This window comes from Prunus persica, chromosome G1, assembly GCF_000346465.2.
Source record: "Prunus persica cultivar Lovell chromosome G1, Prunus_persica_NCBIv2, whole genome shotgun sequence".
NCBI lineage: Eukaryota > Viridiplantae > Streptophyta > Magnoliopsida > Rosales > Rosaceae > Prunus > Prunus persica.
The window spans coordinates 34,826,740-34,850,479 of NC_034009.1; the positions used below are offsets into that span (position 1 = coordinate 34,826,740).

Below are 23,740 nucleotides of genomic sequence, written 5' to 3' on the forward strand. Positions count from 1 at the left end.
TTCGCCAACATTTTAAAGACTAAACCCACTCGTCGTCAACCATTGTACCCTCCTTTCTTTGTTTTCTCATCCAATGGTACATGAAACTTGAAAAACGGCATTGACATGAGAAGAAAACCCAGGAACAGCGCCAGACAATTGACAAAATCTACATTTTCTATGCACAAAAAATGAATTTTTATACACGTTTTCCGGCTCCTCTAGTGAGAAACGAAGGCAAATTGTGGCCGATTTGCTTCAGGACATGTGATCAAAATGCACTATATAAACCTCTTCAGCTCATATCCCCATTACCACAATCTCATTAATTAGATTTCTAGCTCCTTAGTGCCCGGTTGAGGATCAGGAATTTGAACATGGGTTTCAGTTATGGGTCACAAGGATTCATTTTGATTCTTGTAGCTGTCTCTCTGTTGGCACTTGGTGAGGCTAAAACTGTGGTTGTAGGAGGGTCTCAAGGTTGGCGTTATGGCTTCAACTACACTCATTGGACTCTCAAAAATGGCCCCTTTTACATAAAAGACACACTTGGTACATTTATTTTAAAATTGAATATAATGTCACACTTTTTCTTCTTTATTTTTTTTATTTTATGTTTTAACGTTCTAATTATTTTGATGTGCAGTTTTCAAGTACGATCCACCAAGCAACACCCGTGCTCATGACGTGTACTTACTCCCAAACCTATGGAGCTACATAACATGTGATTTCAGGAGGGCAAAGTTGGTGGCAAACGCTACACAGGGAGGCGGCGAGGGGTTTAAGTTTGTGTTGAACCAGTGGGGGCCTCACTACTTTGCTTGTGGCCGGGGTGCCAATAGCTCTCACTGCAATCAGGGGCTCATGAAGTTCTTCGCTGTGCCATGGCCCCGCTGGCATTTTTGATCCTCATGCCTGGGAAGAAGCAGTGCTTTGATTTTGCTGTTTTTGTTTGTTTTATGATTCCATGATTATACATGTATTCAATAAAATTCAGGCAACTTCCTTTTTCCAGGAAATAAATAAAGGTTGCAACATATCGACCATGAATATGAACTTGAGATGAACATTATTATTATTACAATCTCTGTATGTCTTGGTAGGTAAGAGGTAAGCCCCAAAGGTTGATCTTCTCCTGCTATCCTTTTGTCGGTGCTGTTGGAGATGCCTCTCCTTTCTGCGACTGCTGATTATTATTAGACGATCTCAATAAATTATAGACACAAGTTCACAAGTGCTTAAATATGGGGAGAGGCTCAACAAAATTTTCTTAGCATCTTCCTCAAAGTGGTACCGCAGCTATGAAATCTACTTCAACTAACATTGTGGTACGAGTCGATGATTGCATCTGATAGGTATTCACATTTCGCTAAAGATAATCCTGCCAGGGAAATTCTTCCATCCTTTGTCATGTATACATGCCACTTGTTTGTCATGTTCTCGGTCTGACCAGACCAAAAAAAAGGAGGTCAGATGTAAATCTAGGGGCAGGGTTTATGGTCAATAAAAATAAATAACTAAACGATCAAATTTGCACGGAATGATGCAAGAATGAAGAGGACCAGGAACAAAATTCATATCAAGAGATTGAAGACCTATAGATAGACTTAGATCATAGTTTAACAGGAGGCAATTACCTGAGCCTTGTTCAAGCCTGTGAAAGAAAACATGCCAATCTGCTTAAGTATGAATGACCAATCCTTTCCACTCTTATCCTTTGCAGTCAAGTTATCGTATAGTTTTTGTCTCACGTTCTTTATCCTTCCAGCCATCATCTCCATCTCTGCTTTCCATTCACCGAAAAGTGTTGGATCTCCAACTACATTGGCCACAATTCTAGCCCCATGAACTGGAGGATTTGAGTACATAGGTCGAGCAATCCTCTTCAGTTGGCTCTTTACCCTGAATATAAAAACTAAAATCATTAGCAGATCCTACAAATTCAGGTATGTCACTATATCTGATCGCAGACTCAAGTAACCACAATAATGTAACAAATTACAAGAACCAGTTCTTTATTTTTATTCCTTTCTTTGCTTGACAAGAGTAGAACCTAGGATCTACCCAAGTCTTTAAAACTTGAGCCAAGGCACAAAAGATGGTTTAGTGGTTTGCAGATTCAAGTTTCCAAGGCATTCAAATGAAACCACAAATAGTATCCAACACCATACAAAAGATCCAGAAGGAGGCTTCAAAACATGAAAAACTATGATGCACGTTGCAAGTGTTGGACCACAAATTGATCCAGAATGCAAAGAACAGGGCTTGAAATAGCAACAGAGAAAATTAAGTAACCATGTTACTTAGTAAATTATGCAATTATGAGCATTGTCTTATGCCAGAAGATAAATATGTGTAGTATAGTTTCTACTGCACCTTGTTGCTGTATCAGATGATGTGCACACAACATTGATTGCTCCAATTCTTTCTGCATAAAGACCAAGGTTTTTACTGTATGACTGAGCAACCAATAACTCTAAACCACGTGCAGCAAACAATCTGACAGACGCTGCATCAGTATCCAAGCTTCCACTAGCAAATCCCTAAAAGCAGAATGACAAAATTCAGACATTAACATTATAAAATAACTCATTTCAACAGGAATTTTAATCCATCATACTTCAATATATTATTAACTTTTCAATATGAAATAGATTATTAGAGATTTCATTCCAAAGATTCAGTGTTATCACTTCCATTTCAGCATTAGAGAAATTACTACAGAAACTAAAATTACAGTATGACTCCAGCCAGTAGTGTGCAGTACTATGTACCTGGTATGCAACATCGAAAAAGGGGATATGGTTTTTTTCTTGAATGACATCAGCAATTTTTTCCCACTGGTCAGGGGTTGGATCTATGCCAGTAGGGTTGTGAGCACAGCCATGAAGCAGCACAAAAGATCCTTCAGGTGCTGCCTAGAAGATGGAATGGCATACAAATTAATAGTAACTAATTCCATATAAACAGAGAGAGAAGATATAAATATATTACAAATGCAATTATTGAATAACAAAAACATGTGTTCTCAAGATCCAGGTGATCAATGAGTAACAATTTCAACAATCCATAACTCAATGTAATAACCATGCGTGCGCAAATTCCTGTGCAAAACTATATTACCTTTATGTCGGATATCATCCCCTCAAAATCCAAACCAACTGTTTTTGGATCATAATATCGGTACTCTGACCATGGAACCCTAGAGTCATTAAAAATATTCTTGTGGTTACCTGCAACACAATTTTGTTAGGAATGAAAAACGAGTAATCTTGAGACAAGTCTTATAATGATATGGGAGTGATGATACAGACCCCAGGTTGGAGATGATATTAAAACCTTGGCCCCAGGAAAATATCGTTCAATAAGAGCTGCAGCAAGACGAAGAGAACCAGTTCCTGACAGACCTTGAACAGTTGCTACCTTAAAGAAAGGAAAAACAAACAGTCAAAAGACCAATATAAGGTCAAAGAGTTATACTACATGATTAACTTCACAAGAGGCACGAGTTCTGATTTCCGACATACTTTTTGTTGCTTTATTACTGGGTTGTCTGCTCCAAATAATAACTCCGCAGTGACCTTATTGAATGCTGCCAAACCTTCTATTGGGAGGTACTGCATATTTGAAGTGAACTGCAGTTAGTAAATCGTAATTTCAAGAAGAACAAACCACATCAGTTAGATTGTTGTGTATAATTACCTCTTTGTTTTCTCCCCTTTCAATCATAAGATTCTCTGCCTGCAAAATAAAAGGATTTCACTTTAAAAAATTTACAATAAGAAACTCAAGATTTCAAAATCTCATTAGCGAAAAATTATCCATTTCATGAAGAGATAACCCGACCTTCTTAACAACATCAAGCACGTATGGCTGAAGCTCTTCTGTTCGATATGCCCCAACTCCAAGGTTGAGCTTTGACTGATTTGTGCTAGCTTTGAATGCTTCGGAAACTCCAAGAATTGGATCAGGCGGGGCCATAGTTACGCCCTCAAATTTAGAAACATTCACAGCAGCTACCATAGATATCCGACCAAAAGACTACAGGCAAGACAGTAAAACCACATTAGCATTAATGTTAAACAAAAATTCCAACAAAGCCATAGCAGCTCACGGCATTTACCTCTGTCTTCGCAAATAGATTGTTCCTTTCCTTGTTCAAGCTCAAAAAGGACCTCCCAAGCTTCACCTTCCCCTGTTGAACAAAATCACACCAATGAATTAAGCCGAAAGTCAGTACTTTCTCGGCAACCAAACAGTAAAAGATAAGAAAAGAACGAAACCGTTCATGAAAGTCGCAATTAATTACTAAATGAAATGAGCGGTACCTTGGGAGTCTCGTGCGTAGAGAGTGAAGCTGAGGGAGACACAGAAGCTAACGAAAGCATCGTCGAAGCCATCTATCTGAAGCAAAAGCGGAATGTAAACGGTTATTTGCGTGTATAATCAAGAAAACAGCAGAAAAAATTGACGAATCAAGACTGTTAATTACGCGATCTACGAGCAAATCAATAGCTAAGAGTAAGAGATAATGATTATGATGCAATTAACCAGATGGATTCAGATAACGGAGTTGAATGAATCGAAAGCTGAAATTCGACGAAGAGATGAAGTTGAAATGAGAATGTTTTTGTAGAACTCACCGATAGAGGGCGTTGAATACGAAGCGGAGTCCTCAGCGTCAGCTGTCACGGAGAGTGAATGAGTGAGGTCAGGCTAGTACTCTGCCTTTAATCAGTGGAGCGTTTGGTCGTTATATTGGTAAAGTGGGAGGGACGTGTAGCTTAAAATTATTCATGTATCCGAGCAGCTCGGTTATCGCTTCTATACAAACAAATTGAGTAATTGTTCATGAATTTGGGGTGCTACGTTCGATCCTTTCCTTTTTAATATCCGATATTCTATGCTTGATTCTTCTTCCCATATTACTTACATAATCCGAAATTTTATTTTTGATTCTTCTTCTCAATATTTCTACGTTATAAAAAGTGATTCGTTTGCGTGGGAAAAAAGGAAAAACAACATTTTTACTATAGGTCATGTGTGAATTAATGATGAATTTTTTTTTATGTGAAGAGATATCAAAACGTAGTGTTATTAATTATCATATTATAACATAAATTTTTTTTTTTTAACAAAATTATATTCCAAATTTTGGGTTAATTTCAAATTAGTACCCTAAACTTTCCACCTTAAAAGATGTTTGCCCTTACACTCTCAATTTTAACAATTATGTACCCTAATCATTTTAAAAATTTACAATATGATTCCGGTATTAACTTTAACGTCAAAATTTTCGTTAATTGCATATGTGGCAAGGTTGGATCCCACCTATTTGTTTCTTTTGATGCAAGTTTAGGGTATTTTCGAGCAAATAACGTCTTCCTTCCCAAACCCATATGACACAAAAAAAAATCTCGCCCAAAACCATTTGACATCAATTACCCAAAAATATCCTTCAACTAACATTGAAAGAAGTGAATAAGTGGCACACAACTTACAATTAATAGAAATTTCGCTATTGAAATTAACACCGGAATCATATTGCAAAAAAGTAATAAGATTAGGTACATAATTGTGTAAACTTAAGAGTGCATGGACAAATATGTCTTGATGGTGAAAGTTCACGGTACTAAATTGAAATTAACCCCCAACTTTTTGTCGAACATACGTGTCACGGTCACTTGCAGAGTAAAGATCGAAGTTCATGTATTTTCAGATGAAACTTGAGAGATCTGAAGATAAAATCTCACATTCTTCTCAGCTTGATTCATTTTTACTTTATCCTGCTGACAGACGGGAAAAGAAATTCAACTTGATTCATTTACTTTATCCAGCTAAAAGAAATTTCATCTTCAACTACTTCCTTCTAATTCAATTGTTGGGTGTAGGCGGACACCATAACATAGAAGAAAAAACCGTTGTTTCAAATGTTAGGGCGGTGTAAATCTGCCTATTGATCTTTCAAAAAATTATTGAATAGCTGAATAGTTCTTGAATCAAGAACAAGTGCATACAAATTAGCAGAGGAAATCAGCTATGAGGAGAATTTTTCATCTCATCAAACACAAACAATCATGATTTGCCCTAGCATTGAATCCTCCTGCAGAAACCAAACGAGAGATGGAGCAAACACATACAACCTCAGATGAAGGATTTGGGTGAATTGGGAATTCATTTGACACTTGAAATTGATTCAGGGAAGCTAAATCAGAATAAACGTCTGAAAATAGAGAGACTCTTATGAGTTCTTACAACTGGGTTCTCAACAAAGTACAAAAACATTAAGCTCTGGAGTCTGAATCAAAACTAAAACCCCTAATCAAATTACAAAATATGCCAAATGCCATTGGAGCAAAGCACCTCAGAAACCGAGCTTGGTGCGGCGCCAGTGCCTGCGCTTGGCGTTGTACCTGATACATACATGAACAAATTTTACAACTTGTAAGAATCTAATCTGAGAACCGATCAAGAACAAAATGAAAATTAACAATGAAATTCCAAAATAATTAAAGCAAAGAAAGTAGTTTGGACCTGATGGTGTTGTCGGTCCTCAAACGGATCCAATGAGGGATGGGCCTGTTCTGCCTCATCTTCTTCGCCAGCTTCTTCTTGATTATGAAGGTCTTGTGGGACGGCTGTGCATATTCATCATAAACCCAAATGAGAAATTTACTTAAATCCCATGAAATCAACAAAGTACAGGAACAAAAAGAGATATATATAAAGATCGATTCAATATATATATGCGTAACCAGAGAGCAGAAGGAAGGGAGAAGAGAGAGAAAGGTTCACCATTTTCGCGCTTGGAGATCCGCCGCGATGGTTCAGAGCAGAGAGCAAGGAGCGAAAACCCTAACAACAAAAACGCACTTCTGGACGACTAGGAAAGACCGGAGCTTTTTTTAGTTTTAATATAAAGGAAGGGCAAAGTTGGAATTAGAGGTCGACTTACCTGCTGGGTAGCTAAGATCACCAACGTAGTTTCACTGGCCCAATAAGTGAAGTAGTGGGCCCGATAGTTTCACCGTTCTCTTTTTTCTACAGAAAGGTGTGGCATCATTGGTCCGTGAGGCAATCCTTCACTTGGCCCAAACCAAAACCAGTTTCTAGGTCTGTTCATGCCGGCGTAAAGGCCAGATTATCTATGGCCTAGCGTAATATGATGCTTCCTGTAGAAGGTCCAATGTCTTTTTTTTTTCTTTTCTTTTTTTTTTCTTTTTTTCTTTTTTTCTTTTTTTCTTTTTTTCTAATCCATTGTCAATGTGTAGGAAGATTCATGAGGGTTTAATTTCACTCGTCAACGGCGGCTATGCTGGGTTTTTTTTTTAATATTTTAAAATAGTATAGCCGTGCGGTTGTACTTTTTTGACATGTGGGTATATATATATATGCAGGATGGGTGGCTATACCCGGTTTTTTAAATTTATTTTTAAAAAAATAGTATAGCCGGTCGGCTATACTCTTTTTTTAAATTTTTTTTTAAAAATAGTATAGCCACTCAGCTTTACATGTTTGACACGTGGGTATATACATGCGCGATGGGCGGGTCATATGTAAATGTAGTCTAGCCGGGCGGCTATACCCCCTTTTTTAAATTTATTTTTAAAAAATCGTATAGCCGATCGGCTATACTGTTTTACACGAGAGCGACAATCGCTACGCGGGTCCTCTTTTGTTTTTTTTTTCCATAAATAGTATAGTCGGGCTATACCAGATTTTTTGAATTTTTTTCAGAAATAGTATAGCCGCCCGGCTATACTCGGTTTTTCCTTTTTAAAAATAATAATAATATAGCCTTCCGGCTTTAAGGTTTTTGACACGTGGCTCCTAGGCCCTGGGCAGGTCCTTTTTTTTATATATAGTATAGCTGCATGGCTATACTTTAAAAAAGAAATTAATCCAGCATCTTTCGCCTGCATAGACTTGTGTCGACGAACTTTCGTCAGGAGAGTTTTTTTGTTTTAATTTTTTTTAAATATATAAAATTAGTTTCTTGACTTTTGTTTTTTTGGCTAGCTTCTTTAATTTAATATATGTAATTAAGTAATATCTTAACTTTTTTTTTGGCTAGCTTCTTTAATTTAATATATTGTTTTTTTTTAAGTCCACAAAATAATTTAAAATAATTCATTTCTATTTATTAAGTCATTTTTGAAGTCGTTTGGGTATCTTAATTACATTTCTCCATAGCCTAAGAGCCACAAGGCCCAAAGCCCAAGTCTTTGATTAATATAATTATTATTATGATAAGAGTTGTTTAGAGCATTATCCATTACTATTAGGTCATTACTCGAGTCTCTGTTGTCTCCTTTTGATTTTTTTAGTTTTCTAGAGTTATTACCCGTACAAAGATTTTAGCACTTTCACGGTTAATAATGTATTATACACGTACATATTTTTCAATAATAAATCTGTGTTCTGCAAACGTCTTAAAAAGTCGGTTAAGTTCATGTTTTTAAAACGCAAACGTACAATACTCATATTATACACATATTTCTCATGTTTAATACACATATTTTTTACAAAAATTTCAATAAGACACGCAAAATTCACGTATTATACACATAATTCTTACATATTATTGAATAAAAATAATATATATTAAAAAATGTAAATATTTTATATTAAAATATAATATAGTGGCCGAACTTTTAAGTTAATGTGCCAAAATTTTGCCTAATAAAACACGTACATGTTTCATTCATATTTTTTCCTAATTCTTTTAAAAAGTTTTGACTTGCAAACAAGTGATTTAAAAAGAAATTATAATAAAATTCACTCGTAAACGTGGTTAAGCTAGTTGTTTAGGACAGCGAGTCTGCCCCCTTACACCCAAGTTCGAATCTCTCTCGTAAATTAAATTAATTTAGAGTAGTTTAGATTATTATTTTTATCCCCAAAAGAAAAAAACTTTACTCTTGTAGAACATTTTCCGTAGTGCAATTTTTGTGATGGCTTTAGAACTGGAATGTATTTTTGGGTGATTTTGCCCGTTCATAACTTCATGTAGATAATGGAAACAATAAATGAATAAATAGTTGTAAAGAGAAAAAACAAAATTTGTAATTTGGGCGTTTGGTTTGGTGACGTGGACCGAACACAAAAAAGCCAGTAAAGCCAGTTGTGATGATTGACGATGACAGAGAAGCAGTAGTGTATGAAATTGTCCAGAGCCCACAACAATTCTTCTTCTTCATCTTCTCAACTCAGCGTACAAAAGGAATGAGCAAGTACTCGGCATAGAAGAGCTACAGCCAACATATTTTTAAGTCAGTGCCAAATAAACCAATGCATTCTTATGCACATTTGCTTGTATAATGTCACACAGGCATGTGCTGCTTATCATGAACACAAAGAAAACAGACAGGTGGTAAAAGTAAGAAATCCGTCACCTTCCAGATGAACATGTAAAAAGAAGTTAGAGAGGCTTTATCGGCTATATCAACAGATCGAGCTCGGAGCCAAAGAAGGGAAGCGAGTGCAGTGTGGCCTAGTATCTGCAACCAAAGCCTATGTATCAGTAAAACATGTAAAATTAATAGCTAGCAGAGTAGAAGTTTGAGTAAGAGATGGGGGTACACATACAGTAAAAAGCTTGCTAGGTAGGAAGGGAGAAGAAGCTCCTACCACCAGGGCAGCCCCGTATGCAATTAACAGCATATTTACACAAAACCAATATACCTGTAAACAGTGTACAGAGGAAGAAGGAGCATATATTAAGAAGTACACACAATGTATATATATATATATATATATATATATCCTAAGAAAAGAAAAAAGGAAAAACTAGTAACCTTTTCTTGTCCAAGGCTGACACTGAAGGATTGAATGCCATAATATCTATCACCATCCACATCAGGTATATCCTGTTCAAATGCCAAGGACAAATTACCCCTGCACTCGAGGTTCTTTTTTTCTTTTTTGTTTAGTTTAGCAGTTGTTTACCTTGAATAACGCAATAACAGAGGAGAAGATGCACATGAAAACCACCGCAAATGCCAAGGATCTTGTCATCTTAACAGGTCTACCAAGTACAAATTTCTGCAAAATACATATATACACTGCTTTAGTTTTGTCAAATATTTGGCTTCTTCAAATAAAAATAAAAACTAACCGGCGTATGTTACCTGGATGTGTACATAGAAGGCAAGCTGGACAACGATGGCCCTCACAATTAGGATGCAAGTAGCAGCCAGAAATGCATGTCTCTTCCACCGCAGCAAAGGAAGCTAATCAACAAGTTAAGATGGATGAAGTAAGGTAGGTACTTGGCTAGCAAAGTAAGAGACTATATGAAGAGGCATAAGAAACTCACTTCAATGGAATAAACACTTCCAAGCAGAAAACTGATGAGAAGGGCACAAAACAACGGTGGAGAATTAAACATAACTCCCATGGCAAAACTCTGAAAAATAACAGACAACAACTAGTGAGTAGCAGAGATTTATACTGTAGAAACACTAGGTGGTCTCATATCAGTGGCAATTGATTACCATCAACAAAACTGTGGAAACAATTGTGATCCCAGTTCCCATAGAGAATTCACCAGAAGCAAGAGGGAGCTCAGGTTTGTTAACCTGAGAAGCAAGAGAAAAAGATACAAAATTAATGAACATTATATATATACACAGTATTTTTCATCCTTCAATTTGGTCTCACTTAGTTTTATACCTTGTCGATTTCGACGTCAAACAATTGATTCAATCCCACCACATAGATGTTCATTAGGATCGATGGCGCCAATGCCTGAGAGATATGATCAATCATTGAAAAAACAATCACATGTAAGAAGCCCATTTTACCTGTGGCATCAAACAGTAGTGTTTCGAATTTTCTAATGTACCTTCAATAGTCCTATGAAAAATGCAGAGGACAGGTCAGTAACATTTTCTAATGGAAGAAGAGAGACCGATGAGATTCCTATAACCTGAAAACAAAAAAAATGAGTGAATTAGTGAAGCTCAAAATTAAATTGTTCAATCCAAATGTAATTTATATCAAATTTTGAAAGGAACATGTGAAACTCACAGTGCCAATTACAGTGTGAGGACGACAAAAGCGATGAAATGCATCCCATTGTTTACAAAGGCCAGTCAGAAAATGATCACCATCATTCTTTGGTTTTGATGATGAAGCATAACCCCCATGTTGAAAACAAACAGGTTGGCAATAAAATTTCTTGAATCTTTTACTAGGGTTTCTTCTGGTGGTCACTGTGATCTTCTGATCATAGTTTGGATTGGCATTGGTGGCTAGAGATGATAAGTTTCTGGAACAATATTGCGGCAAGGGCTTCTTCTTGATTACGTTGCAATGTGTTGTTGGCTTCACTGGCACTTGAAGTAGTAGCATTACGCAATCCCAAAAATTTCAAAGACGATTAAGATATCATTATATCAAATTCATCTAAAAAAAGTAAAAGGAGATCAACCATGGAACTGAAACCTAATTACTGCATTTTGCATGCCTTTGTATTTTCATTTGATGCGTTGTAGGATTCGAGTTAGGACTTATTTTTTTCCCACTTTAAAATAAAATAAGAGTAACACTGGCAAAACGAACTCCATATTTTTCTTAACAGATAAGTTCAGTTATCAAAACAATCAAAAGCTATGATAAGAATGTAGCACATTTTTTGTTTTTGGTTATATAGAGGGGTTGACCCGGATGCCAAACCACCGCAGCTAGACCCCATTGGCAGAATGTAGCACATGTGGTTACCTACAAAATGAACAAAACATAAAAAGCTAACCTGGAGGACATAACCTTGAACAAGCAGGCGTGTACTGAACCATTTGTCTGCCTCTTTCTACTGGCAATGAGATTGGCAAAGAAGAAGAAGAAGAAAAGATAAAAACATGTTCACGCAATCTCATTTAAGATTGAAATAGTAAAAAGCTTTTAAATGGTTGCTAATTAATGCTGGCATTGCCAAGTTGAGATAATAATCTGAGAGATACTTGACTATTTAGCTACTCTGGAATAAATTGCATACTAAATAAAAGGATACACAATTGTTTAGGCCTTCCCATTGTTGGAACCTAGAATATTGAATTCTGGATAGTTTCCAATTTCAAAAGCCCAAAACTCTAGTAAGAGTCTTCTTATTACTGAAGCCCAATATCTGTGTTCTTTTTACTCCAAGGCCCACAACTGTTAATCACAATTTGGCCCAACAATCAAGCCCAAATGAACCATCGAAAGTTTCAAACTTGGTTTTTTTTTGTTTGTTGAAATTATGGGATTGTATTCATAATTTAGTCAAAAAAATCACCCATCACAAAGAATCAATACAAAACTAGCCGTAAAGGATTATTACAATAACAAAACGATCTAACATGATTAAAATAATTTTTCGAAAAAAAAAGGAGTAAAAATTGTAAATTTGATTGAATATGTATCGAAGCTATTGAACCACATGCCTTGATTTCCCTTCTACGCAATTCACACAGTACAGCAGCATGTGCTTGAGCTTTGACTAACTTGTGTGGGCCAATACATCAATATCTATGAAGTTTAGTTTAATAAGTCTATAGATACCTTCTAATTCTAGTTTATCTCATCTGCACACAATTTTCAACTGTATCTAGCAACTGCTCTTGTTTTACCCTTTTATTGGGTTGGGGTAAATTCAAAATTACACTGCCTAGCTAGTCCTCTACTAGCCTTTATCTCTAATCCCCCTTTTTACTATTTTTAATTGTGGTTGTATTTGTTATAAACATGGTCATGGTCATGGACATATATGTCCCTTTTCATGGCATGCAAATAATAGTAGAGTGACAAATCCCATGTACTGCGGGCATAACTTGAAGCTGGACGACACAAATTTCTATCTATCAACATCCATCTTAATTTTTTGATTTTTTTTTTAAAAAAAAATACATCACCTTAATTTACTTCTTCCTTCCTCGTACGTAACCGCGTTAAAATTTACAAAATTTGAAAGTATTAGACTCAATCCGACTTAAAAAAAATTGTATTTGACAAATGTGTTCATATTTAGATCATTGAATTAAAATATTGTCATATCAAATGTCGTAGCATTATCAGTCATTTCGAGAGTAACATATAAAAAGAGATGAGGCATATAATGTTTGGGATTGATAGAAAAACTAAATTCAATGTTTCTGTGGCCAACAAACACAGAATTTTCTGAATGATTTTTGTTGTTTCTTAACCTTTTATAATAATTGTTCAATGGATCAAATATTGGATTGTTTTTTGCATGTGACTTGAAGAGTGTTAGTCCAAAATTGACAATTGATATGGACCGGACCGAGTCATGGGGCTTAAAAACCGTGGGAGGTTTTCAGTTTGTTTCACGACAAACGCATCCAGTCCATCCCCCCCAAGCTTCTGCTTCATCTTCAACTTTGCTCTCATCACCCATGTTCATGATATGTATCTTTGGGCCCCACATTACGCGCTTTTATAACTGGGCCCCGCAAACTCCCGCGTATTAAAATGTCGATTTCAGTCTAAAGGGGAGGTTAGCTGTAAACCAGGATTGTGACAAAGATTTTAATCTTTTGATTATGGGAGATACATGCTTACATGCTGTTTGTTCTTTTGTCTTTTTTGTCTTGCTCTTTCTGCAGTTTCTTCGACCTTTTCATAAAGAATATGTCGTCTCATCTTTCTTCTTTTCAACACAAGCTCCAGGAAAATCGTTAGGGCAGTAGAATTGGTACATGGTGAGAAAATCTTCAAAAGCCTATGTATTTTCCAGTGAATTAATCCTACTGATATGACGTTGTTTTTTTTTTACCTTTTCGTTCGGCAGTGCTTTTTCTTTAGGCCTTATTCATTCTCGTTATTACATACTATTGTCATGTCCTAAATGGTCGTTATACGTTTAACGGTAACATTAGATAGCATCAAAATGTGATCTCCCTAGCATCAAAATATGCCGTTTAAATGATCCACGTGTCAACATGCACACACAATCTTGACTCCAACATTGTAAATTGGAGGACACAAACTTGTAATCTGCAAGTTAAACAAGTGGTTTCCATTGGCATGCTCACTGTTGATGCCTCCAAATAAGGAAACACAAAAGTCCTAAATAGCTGCAGCCTGCAGCATGAGAGAGATATGGGAAAAATACTCATCACATGCACAAGATCATATAAGCGCGTGTAATAAAATAAAAAAACCAAAACAATTTAATCTTACCCTAATCCTGTGCCAGCCATTGGATATTTTGCAGAAAACCTGCAAGAGCAGTTGGCAGCTCATGTCATCAACTCACAAGCTTGCCCTGCATCTCAGCATGGAAGGTCCAGGTTTTAGAAACTGGGCATGGCAATTCAAAAACAGACATTGGTTTTGGTTGGTTGTCTGCTCTTACTTTAAACCATATGCCAATGTTTCCGATTTTGGCACCCGACTCCAAAAACCCAAGTGGCATGAACCATGACCTCACCAGTCACCCCCACGATATTTTTATTTTGCAGATTGATCCATTGATTCTATTTGTTTCTACCTTGTTTTGCATGCATCATCACCCCAGTTTTTTAATCCATATTTTTTTCAATGAAGATACAGAGCCGTACAATCAATATGACAACTATCAAGTTGGTATTTCTCTAATTAGTGTAAATTGATTCTTAAAATAGTGAAGAAGATTTGGTTTATGTGATTGGGATTGTTAATTAATAATTAGCTCGGGTAATTATGAGGATTGACCCAATCATTTTGGTGCCAATCGATGGTTATTTAACTGTTTAATTGTTTACCCATCCAGAACAGAGCATGCAGCCTCTGTTTTGATCATTGCGTTGAAGCAATCAGTGCTCAGAACAGAGCATGTTAGCAATACATGAAACTGAAATTCCAAGATTCCTTAAAAAAATTATAATTACAATAATGAATATTATATATGTTCATACCAAATTTTCTTTAAAAAGGTTCCCAGTTCTTATAATACTCTGTAATTATTGGGATAAATAAATGTATATTATATGATCAGTGTTTGTCATCTCCTGTGCTTAGACCATACTCAGTCACATGAAGAATCTGCGGGACTGTGACCTTAGATTTTATTGAAGAATAGAAGGCCCAAAAGGCAACTGAATTATAAATCTAAAGTTTATAATGTTTTCTTTGAGACAAAAATTATTAGCATGGTCATGTGAATTCAGTTTGGTCCAGTTTGAAATTGCACTTGACATATTTATTCTATAATCATCAGTTGCAAGCCAACTGGTAACTAATAAGATACAGGAAAAATAGAGTGAACAAGACTCAAAAAGAGGCCAAAACTCTTGTGGGACCCAAGTTCTTAATCTGTTGCCAGGAGGGAGGGTTAGAAAAAGGAGAGCCTCCAAAATTGTCTTTATATCTGTCTGCAAAACCCAACTACAAAAACCAATCTCTCCTCCCCCCCACCTTCCCACTGGCATAAGCATTCATTCCTCTCTCAAAGCTTTCATTGCACCCCAAACCCACACACAGGCATTTTCACAAACACTTTCTAAAAGAAACGTTTCTTTTGCACAACAATGGCAAGACCGCAACAGCGGTTTCGAGGTGTGCGACAAAGGCACTGGGGCTCTTGGGTCTCCGAAATCCGCCACCCTTTATTGTAAGTCCACCCCAACTTTGCTTCAAAACGTTTAATAATTGTTCATACATACACGTTTCTGCATTTGAACATGGAAACTGAAAGAAACGTTTTTTCTTTGGTGTGTGTTTGCAGAAAGACTAGAATTTGGCTAGGAACATTTGAAACGGCTGAAGACGCAGCCAGAGCTTATGATGAAGCGGCAAGGCTTATGTGCGGACCAAGGGCAAGGACCAATTTCCCTTATAACCCAAATGCATCTCAGTCCTCAGCCTCAAAGCTTCTGTCAGCAACTTTGACAGCAAAACTGCATAGATGCTACATGGCTTCCCTCCAAATGACCAAAACATCCCTACAGGAGCCTAAAAAACCACAACCTTGTTTCGTTGACACAAAAAATGACAATGCTGAGAAGGCAATTGAACTGGGCATGAACTTTCCAGAGAAAAAACCAGAAACTCATCATGAGCAAGAAGAACCAGAAGAGACGATGAATTGGGTTTTCAGTAAAGTTAAAGTAGAAAGCAGCCAGCAACAGTTCAAGCCTCTTGAAGATGATCACATTGAGCAGATGATTGAGGAGTTGCTTCATTATGGGTCCATTGAGCTATGCTCTGCTGTAGCACCACAAGCCCTTTAAAAACTACCCTAATCCAATTAATGTAAGCCACAAGATCATTCCACCAGATGAGATTATTAGCTCATATTTATTTCTCTGCCAATGCAACTCATTCAGCAGATTTAACCCAATTTTCTCCACCTTCCTTCCTAGACCCAATTAGGACTGAGTAACCCATTTGATGATGCTATGTGTACAATATTATTATGTACGATATTATCAATTCTATGCTTAATTTATGGCTTTGTTTCCAGTTCATCTTCTCCGCAATAAGCGCAAGTGATTTTGGATTTTCTGAAAGTTAGAGAGTTGGGGTTGTTTGTTAGCCATTCATTTTCTTGGAGGTACATGGAAAATTCACAAACTTAACTTCACAACCTTCACCTTGCGCAAATCAATATAAAATTGGATGCGGTACATTTAAAATATTATCCATGTCTGTCGTATTGTTATTGAGATGACTCTCTTTACCGGATGTTTCTCTTGTACTCTTTATTCTTATTGATAGAATTTCTTTATTCTTATTGATAGAATTTCTTTATTCTTATTGATCTCATAAAATTCTATCGTCTCTTTACCGGATGTTTCCCTTGTACTCTTTATTTTTATTTCCCTCATAAAATTCTTTTGTTTTTTTAATTATAAAATAAAGTAAAATATATTATCAGGAAAATGCCCTGCAAGTGCAACCATATTGAAACCAAACACCATTAAATCTCGTCACAAATTTCAAATGGAAGTTGGGAAGGAGGGCAGTACTTTTCTTTGGAGGCCAAAATTTCAGTAGACAGTCAACGAACTTTTGTTTAATGCACCTGCATTTTGGTCTGAGATACAAAATATCACTCTCACTGTCCCTTTTTTTCTTCTTGGCAGCACTTCTTGCTGTGCTATTCAAAGTACCAAAATACCCAACCCTCAGTAAAATGAAAGATAACCTAAATCCGTACCTCATGTCTTTCCAGAAAATAAACAAATAAAACTGGTCCTTGTTTTGCTAGTGCGCGCACGCACACGGAGTACTGTAACCTCATCAGAAAAGATTATCCTGCAAAAAGTAACTTTGTATAAAAATTAGGCCTTCCGACAACACATGGGTTTATGGCTTCTTTATGTTACAGCTGAAGAGGAAAACAAAACAAATATACATAGTGAAAAAACATAGAATTCCGATCTCGTGTAATTGTTTCTATAATAAGAAGCAAAAGACAACTGCCATCAGTTTCAACATGGTACCTAAAAATGGTAATTACATTTCAACTCGTATCATCTTATTCTTAGCTGCAAATGTGATGTAGGGAATCATTTGTCCATGTATTATTGGCTGAGCAAGCAAAGAAAAAATAAAAAATGAAAACTACTTTCTGGAATTCTTTGGACTAAAAGGGTTTCTGGGTTTATTTGAGTTTTCAACTCATGACTTATAAGCCTTAGCAACAAACAATAAATAAATAAAAAACTTATGACTTGTGACTTATGACCAGGCTTTTTTATTTATTCAAAGCTCCATGTTTCTTTCTCTCTCTGTCTCTCTATCTGTCTGTCTCACTTTCTCATAGCTTGCTAGAAGCATGATATATAAAGTTTTTCCAGCATTGGTTTCAAATTAGTTGAAATTGGAAAGAGCTTATTTTCAACAAAAAGTTTAATTGTTAATTACAAGGAGGAAGTTTAGTCATAACGATCGTGCTATTTCAGTAGTTTTAACCCTACCCTAAGAGCGCGTTTGTCCCTATATTATTTCATATAAAATGGAGTCATGTCTATAGACGTTAGGATCTTACGCTCATGGGAGACCGGCTCTATGCAAGCCGCAGCTCTGAGCGCATATAGCTCTTTACTGGGCGTGTGAGTTATATAAAAAATGCTTGACATTACTAACCGGATTATTAAAACCATTAAAACAGTTGCTATCACGCTTAATGTGATGTTTTACCATGATGTTCTGATTATGAGACCAAAGTAATTAGAGTGCAGTAACGTTTGATTTTTCTTTGCTATATCTATCTTTAGATTCGTTGCTGCAGTTTATTTCAAATTTCCTTTTGTAGATTGTTGTCTAGCTAGCTACTAGCTAGTTGAGAGCGATATGAAGAGGAGGAATATTCTTTATCCAATCTTTTTCATGTCAGTTTCATCCAGAATTTCAACCCTGGTTTTCTTTTTCCTTAGTTTTTTGGGATGTGCAAGGACTTTTATTTCACGTGGTTAAGTACTCTGTTTTAACCTTATTTGGATAAACAAAATTAGAAGGCAAGATTAGCATTAATGGAATGGAATTACCTTTTTTTAAAAAAAAAAATAATTAATTTTGTAAAATACATGTGTTGCTAGCTTTTGTGTTTCTGGTGTCCCATCTCTATCAGTGAAACTTCATGATTGTTCACCTGTTTGGGAATTGATTTTGCTCCCCACAACCACAAAAAATTAAAGTTGGTTTAGTCTCATTATATTGTTTTGCCTTTTGATCCAGAAAAGTGCTTAAATAATGGCAAGTTAGTGAGTTCACCATCATCAATAGTTTGAAAATTGAGACCTGGGGACACATGAAATTCCACCTGAACAAGTATGTTGCAAAATTACCAGTTGCAAAAAAACTGCTCATTTGTTTTCTAGGAAAAATCCCAGTTACACAACAAGTACTACTGCTTTCACTGAAGATTGATCTGATAGCCTGATTAGATACTGAAATGAAAGCATTTTGGCTATAAACTTTTCGTCCCTTTTGTTACCTCTTTTGCAAATTACAGAGCACTTTGCCATGAAAAAAAGTTGAAAACTTCGGATTTAAGCAGTGTTTTTTCTGTTCTTTCTTCAATCAAATTTAACCAATTAAGGCTTTTGATAAAACATGTAGCGTACGGAAATTCCCATAACCTCAATGATGAAGCTTGCATTTGTAGAGAACAGTGGCCTTCCCTTGAATTGCACACCTGACAGACGCACAGTGTGCAGTAAAAAGAGAGAGAGAGAGAGGCCTCCAAGAGTCAAAGGAGAGATCTCGCTCAGAAGAAAAAGCAGTCAAAACAATGATGGTGTATCCAATCATGATGTATAGAATCTCATGTGAAACAAGAGACAATCATATTGGTATTCAATCTTTTCATAACCCAACAACACAATTGCATTTCATAATTCTAATTTCTTTCTAATGGGATTTATTTAGGTGCCTTGGATCAAGTGAAGCATGCAAAAATCCAAAAGGCAAATTGCTTTGTTAAGTGAGTGAGAAAGTCTGATAGAAAAGGCTGGTGGTGGGTGGGTGGCCTACTCCGCCTGCAAAGCCAAAATACTTTGAACCCTTTGTTAATTACTTCAGGAAAACTAGTATATTTTTCTGTTGGTAGTCTGGTAGCACCTATAGACACAAACTGATAAATATGTCATCATTCTTATCACATTAGGTATATACACTGGTGTCTCATTCCTCCTTTTTTTCCCAATCTTCCCATGCATTCACATGGATGGGCATGTGCAGAATTGCATGCTGCATAAGTTGTTGACATTTCCACATGGCTCCTAATCACATTTTCTCCTTCAACTAATCTAAACAGACAAAATATTAAGTCATGGAAATCTCTGCCCTCAGCCACTTAATTATCTCTCTTAATTATATTTTTGTCATCTAGTCACATAATTTTCTGCTTACTAGGCAATGGGCCAGCCCGGGTTTCATCAGATTGGGACATAATCTAGCAGCTTTGACAAAATCAGAGTGCTTAAGCAGAAGGGGGCTGAACCTGGATCCATTAGATGCCAAGGGTTACAGTGCTTGATAGAAATGTTTTTCAGTTTTTATATCTTAAGATAACTCTGGAAGAAAATACCGAACAGAGCAAAACCGTGACATAGTATTTTCTGGACTTTTTATCTACAAATCATGGCAGAACATTCGTATGAAAGAATTTCTGTATCTATATATATTCTATTTGATAATGGCATGTATCATAATTTTTCTGTCTAAATCAATGGGTTTGTAAATATTTTCCTCCATTGTCGATTGTCCATACACAAAGGCGTTTCTGGAACATGCATTCTTGAGCAACTGGGCATGCTTTACATATTGAACATGTTTTCTTCCATACAAAACACAAAACAGTCCCAACACGCGGCACAAACTTATTGGATATCTCCGATTTGGAAGGTTTTTGGAGAAGTTCTTGCAAAGTAATTGCCTGCTACAAGAGGACACATGATGTAGGAGGAAATGATAAAGAATTAGATCCTATGCGTTGGGCCAATTAAACTGTGACGCTTGCAACCGTTAGGTTGAGTTTTTTCAGTTTTATTTGCTTCGTATTTTGTGTCACAGGGAAAGTTGGGCCTTTAGTTTGGTTTACAATCTTTTCAGCCTACATAAGTTGGGCTAAAACGGGTTAACCAGCAAACCTAGGCCGAGCTTAGCTTTTAACAGTGAGTCAAGAAATGGTGAGAGGCCCAATAGACTCAATTTTGCAGAGTCGTTTTATAGTGAGGTTGCAATACATAAGCTATAGATGTGAACCTTCATATTAGCCACATAATTCATCTGAATTGTAACTCCACTTAAGTTTAATGAAATGATCATATGGCTAATATTTGTATTGGTCTCATTGGGTGGCCCGATTTGGATTGAATTGCAGTTGAGTATAAACCAATCCTTATGAGTGGGACTTGTAACACACTATATATATTGAATTATTATCCAATTTAATCCATAACACTAAACAAATATCATAACTCTTCTCCACTTCAATTGAAATAGTCTAATCCAATCTCACTCACCAAGCGCCTAAACTTATTGGTTGCAATTGTGACTTCATTCAACTTGGGGCCACCCAAACCGGAACCTAACATTGACAATATATATTCATAGAAAACCAAATCTAGAATATAAAATTTTAAAAAGCGTATTTTACAAGGGAAAAGTGTGGCTCTGGTATATAGCTCTGATAGGCCCTTAAAAAAATGGGTGGGTTTTTGGGGGGGGGGGGGGGTTGAAGAAGTGTTGGATCTGTTGCGCGATTGGCTTCTTAATTTAGGGTTTCGTTGGGTGGCAAGCGTGGTCGGTCAGATACCCAGAAGAGAAAGAGAACAAAATTAGGTGCTGACTGACACTATTGTATAGTGTATGCTTAAAGCTTGGGGAATACCTGCACATGGTGGTGGGGCTCCTCTGTTTTCCTCATCAGTTTTTTGACCCACACATAATTTAACCTCCCATAAAATAAAATAAATAAAGTTAGTTAACTACTTTTCTTTGTTAGCATTATTTACTTTGACTAGTTGTCTTCTACCGTATGAAGACTTCAAATTAAATCCAATATAGTCAATGTAGATTACACCTTTTCCAAAGTTTCATTTCAAGGCCAGTTATGCGTGAATGGATTACAACAAAGTACATTCCCCTAAATTTTATTCTCTCTCAGTAAATTTGACACTTTCTATAGCAACAATAATGATAATTAAGTCAATTGACCAGAATATTTAATATGATCAAATTCTAAAACGCATCGTATTGTATTCCTCTAGGCAGTGTAGGGCAGTGCTGAAATAAGTAACAACCCAACTTCCCATATGCCTCAATTTCCTGGAAACTTCACAAGACCCATATTAGAAAAATCTCACAATCACATTAAATTAGGGGTCTAAACTCTAAAGAAAAAGTACAACTTAAAGGAACGGTCGAGTACCTAAAGTACCAGCTGGCAAGTTTAAAGCAGAACCAAAGCCCCTCCTTGGCAAGGGGACAAAATAAAGCATGGCATAGCCCAGCAGAAATGCTTGGCCAATTGTGTGGCTGATTGTTGATGGCAAAAGAAAAATAATTGGGTCACGGTCACGGCTGTCTGTTCGGTTTTATGCGAGAGAGCATGGCTTTTCTGTCTTATCGGTTTTTAATTTCTAGGACCCCATAAACACTTAAATAAGAGCATCTCGAAGCCAAACTCAAAATATCTTAAATTTTAACTCAAATTTTCTCTTAATTCTAAAATAAAATAAAATTAAGGAGCTAAAATTTAGAAAAATTCAAACTTGATGGAGCCCATTCAAGGTTGAAGGAGTCCATATGTAAAAAAGAATCAATAGAGCACCATGTGTCGTGTTGCTAGTGCTACAGAAGGTGTCATGTGCTCGTGTTGCAACACTTTATTTCTTTATTTTTTTTTATTCCAACAATAACCCAAATCAACGATCCATATTAAATCCAAGTTATTTTAGCTGTGAAAAAAAAAGATCTAACAACTGAAATTTAAATCTAACGGTTAAAATAATATTTTAAATTAATCTAAATCATATCCAACCCCAAAACTCACTCTAAACTCTATAATACCCACCTATTTCTCAAATAAAATTATTTTTATGGAATTTCAATTTTGTTAGGCCAAATTGTTCAAAAATTTAAATTATGAAGTTATTTAAAAAGATTAAATATTAAATGAAAAAAAAGTTATCCATGAAATAAAAAAATATTACACTTAAACTATTTTAAAATAATTTAATAAAAATTGCAGATTTAAAATTTGAGTCTAACGGGTTAGGGGAAAAAACAGTTTGAATCATGGTAAAACCCAAAAGGGTTGAAGAAGCCCTTAACGGGAATAACATTATTTTGCTATTTCTGGTCAATCATGATATGTCACACATGATAACTTTTCTATGTAACATTCTTTAATTAACTGAGAATAACAAAACAGTATTATCTCTATTTCATACAATTTTTAATGGCATATGATATTACGCATGCTGCAAATTGTCAAGCTGTGTGCAGATAGAGGGCCAGGATTGTGTGGCTACAGTGACTTCCTTTGCCACTTGGAGTTATGGTTTTCTTGATTAAATAACACATGCCATGTTTCTGTATGAAAATAGGAACTTGGGTTTGGCTATCTGATGTCATGTCAGCCTCTCTATGCCCCCTCAGGTTTACAAAGGACTGTGTCTTCACACCACCAGTCCTTAATTATGGTAGGGCAACCAGGTATATATTTTCAATCAAAGGTCGGGAAAATTGAAATGAATCGAAAAAAGTCCGTGATACAAGCAATGGAGGAGGGGGAAATCGGACACAAGACGTCGAGTGCAGTGGCTCTCAAATGTTGATAAATAGAACACCCATAATTGGAATTTAGTGTTTTATGGGCTTTTGTCCTCGCAAAATATTCAATGATGAAATAGCAGCAATAAATAATTAAAAAAAAGAAAAAAAAAAAGGGAAAATAAAGTGATAGGCACTTGCATGAAAGAAATAAAATGATATATTATGAAAGGAAGTTACTCCTGAGCTAGCACAGGACAGGAAACTTGGCTGGAAAATTCGAATAGAATCGCATGCATTAAACAAGTGGTTCAAGTTGATCGACTTGGTTCTTCACACGCTTTGAAGAGAGAGAGAGAGAGAGAGAGAGAGAGAGAGAGAGAGAGAGACTTTGGCCGTTTCCAAATTTGCATTCAAATGGCTAAGTTGTTCAAATATTCCATGCCTTGGATTGACTTTTATGTACTAATCTGATCATAATGTTTGAGAATTAATTTTCATTTAATATACAGGAAGAATTTTCAGAGTTAACCACAAATGGTGTAGGTGTGTA

General features: G+C 36.1%; 5 protein-coding genes across 8 annotated transcripts; 2 read left to right on the forward strand and 3 right to left on the reverse strand.

Moving 5' to 3' along the window:
- On the forward strand, positions 309-1,198 carry LOC18789875. Its single transcript, XM_007224547.2, has 2 exons — positions 309-531; positions 626-1,198. The coding sequence occupies exons 1-2, from the start codon at positions 357-359 to the stop codon at positions 883-885; spliced, it is 435 nt and encodes a 144-aa protein (XP_007224609.1). The 5' UTR covers positions 309-356; the 3' UTR covers positions 886-1,198.
- On the reverse strand, positions 999-4,817 carry LOC18791014 (aspartate aminotransferase, chloroplastic). 4 transcript variants are annotated; one of them, XM_020554318.1, is made up of 12 exons: positions 4,623-4,817; positions 4,308-4,379; positions 4,103-4,174; positions 3,826-4,020; positions 3,682-3,720; positions 3,507-3,596; positions 3,294-3,402; positions 3,103-3,212; positions 2,754-2,897; positions 2,356-2,522; positions 1,617-1,881; positions 999-1,424 (listed from the first exon to the last, which is right to left on the reverse strand). In XM_020554318.1, exons 2-12 carry the CDS (start codon positions 4,377-4,379, stop codon positions 1,293-1,295), a joined length of 1,395 nt encoding a protein of 464 aa, XP_020409907.1. In that variant the 5' UTR covers positions 4,623-4,817; the 3' UTR covers positions 999-1,292. The 4 variants fall into 4 exon arrangements, with proteins under 4 accessions (XP_020409907.1, XP_007223036.1, XP_020409908.1 ...); XM_007222974.2 differs by having other exon boundaries at positions 4,308-4,383; positions 4,623-4,816; XM_020554319.1 differs by lacking the exon at positions 4,623-4,817 and adding an exon at positions 4,531-4,585 and having other exon boundaries at positions 4,308-4,383.
- On the reverse strand, positions 6,136-6,895 carry LOC109947793 (60S ribosomal protein L39-1). Its single transcript, XM_020558840.1, has 3 exons — positions 6,775-6,895; positions 6,514-6,617; positions 6,136-6,392 (listed from the first exon to the last, which is right to left on the reverse strand). Exons 1-3 carry the CDS (start codon positions 6,775-6,777, stop codon positions 6,344-6,346), a joined length of 156 nt encoding a protein of 51 aa, XP_020414429.1. The 5' UTR covers positions 6,778-6,895; the 3' UTR covers positions 6,136-6,343.
- LOC18792275 (homogentisate geranylgeranyltransferase, chloroplastic) lies at positions 9,189-11,061 on the reverse strand (the record flags this gene model as incomplete). Its single annotated transcript, XM_020557274.1, has 11 exons — positions 9,189-9,230; positions 9,375-9,479; positions 9,568-9,663; positions 9,777-9,848; positions 9,928-10,023; positions 10,110-10,211; positions 10,298-10,387; positions 10,476-10,559; positions 10,654-10,728; positions 10,826-10,909; positions 11,011-11,061. Coding segments are annotated over 11 exons (897 nt in total), but the record flags the coding sequence as incomplete, so codon positions are not given.
- Positions 15,221-16,427, forward strand: LOC18788271 (protein PPLZ02). Its single transcript, XM_007223437.2, has 2 exons — positions 15,221-15,571; positions 15,686-16,427. The coding sequence occupies exons 1-2, from the start codon at positions 15,489-15,491 to the stop codon at positions 16,188-16,190; spliced, it is 588 nt and encodes a 195-aa protein (XP_007223499.1). The 5' UTR covers positions 15,221-15,488; the 3' UTR covers positions 16,191-16,427.

Excerpts from the sequence above, each read along its gene's own strand:
- LOC18791014 (XM_020554318.1), bottom strand. The coding sequence starts at position 4,379 with ATGGCTTCGACGATGCTTTCGTTAGCTTCTGTGTCTCCCTCAGCTTCA. Across the intron at positions 3,213-3,293 it reads AATATCATCTCCAACCTGGG|GTAACCACAAGAATATTTTT; the intron begins GTCTGTATCATC and ends ATTGTGTTGCAG. Across the intron at positions 1,882-2,355 it reads TCATCTGATACAGCAACAAG|GGTAAAGAGCCAACTGAAGA; the intron begins GTGCAGTAGAAA and ends TTTTATATTCAG.
- LOC18788271 (XM_007223437.2), top strand. The coding sequence starts at position 15,489 with ATGGCAAGACCGCAACAGCGGTTTCGAGGTGTGCGACAAAGGCACTGG. Across the intron at positions 15,572-15,685 it reads GAAATCCGCCACCCTTTATT|AAAGACTAGAATTTGGCTAG; the intron begins GTAAGTCCACCC and ends GTGTGTTTGCAG.
- LOC18789875 (XM_007224547.2), top strand. The coding sequence starts at position 357 with ATGGGTTTCAGTTATGGGTCACAAGGATTCATTTTGATTCTTGTAGCT. Across the intron at positions 532-625 it reads TTACATAAAAGACACACTTG|TTTTCAAGTACGATCCACCA; the intron begins GTACATTTATTT and ends TTTGATGTGCAG.
- LOC109947793 (XM_020558840.1), bottom strand. Across the intron at positions 6,393-6,513 it reads AGGACCGACAACACCATCAG|GTACAACGCCAAGCGCAGGC; the intron begins GTCCAAACTACT and ends TGTATGTATCAG.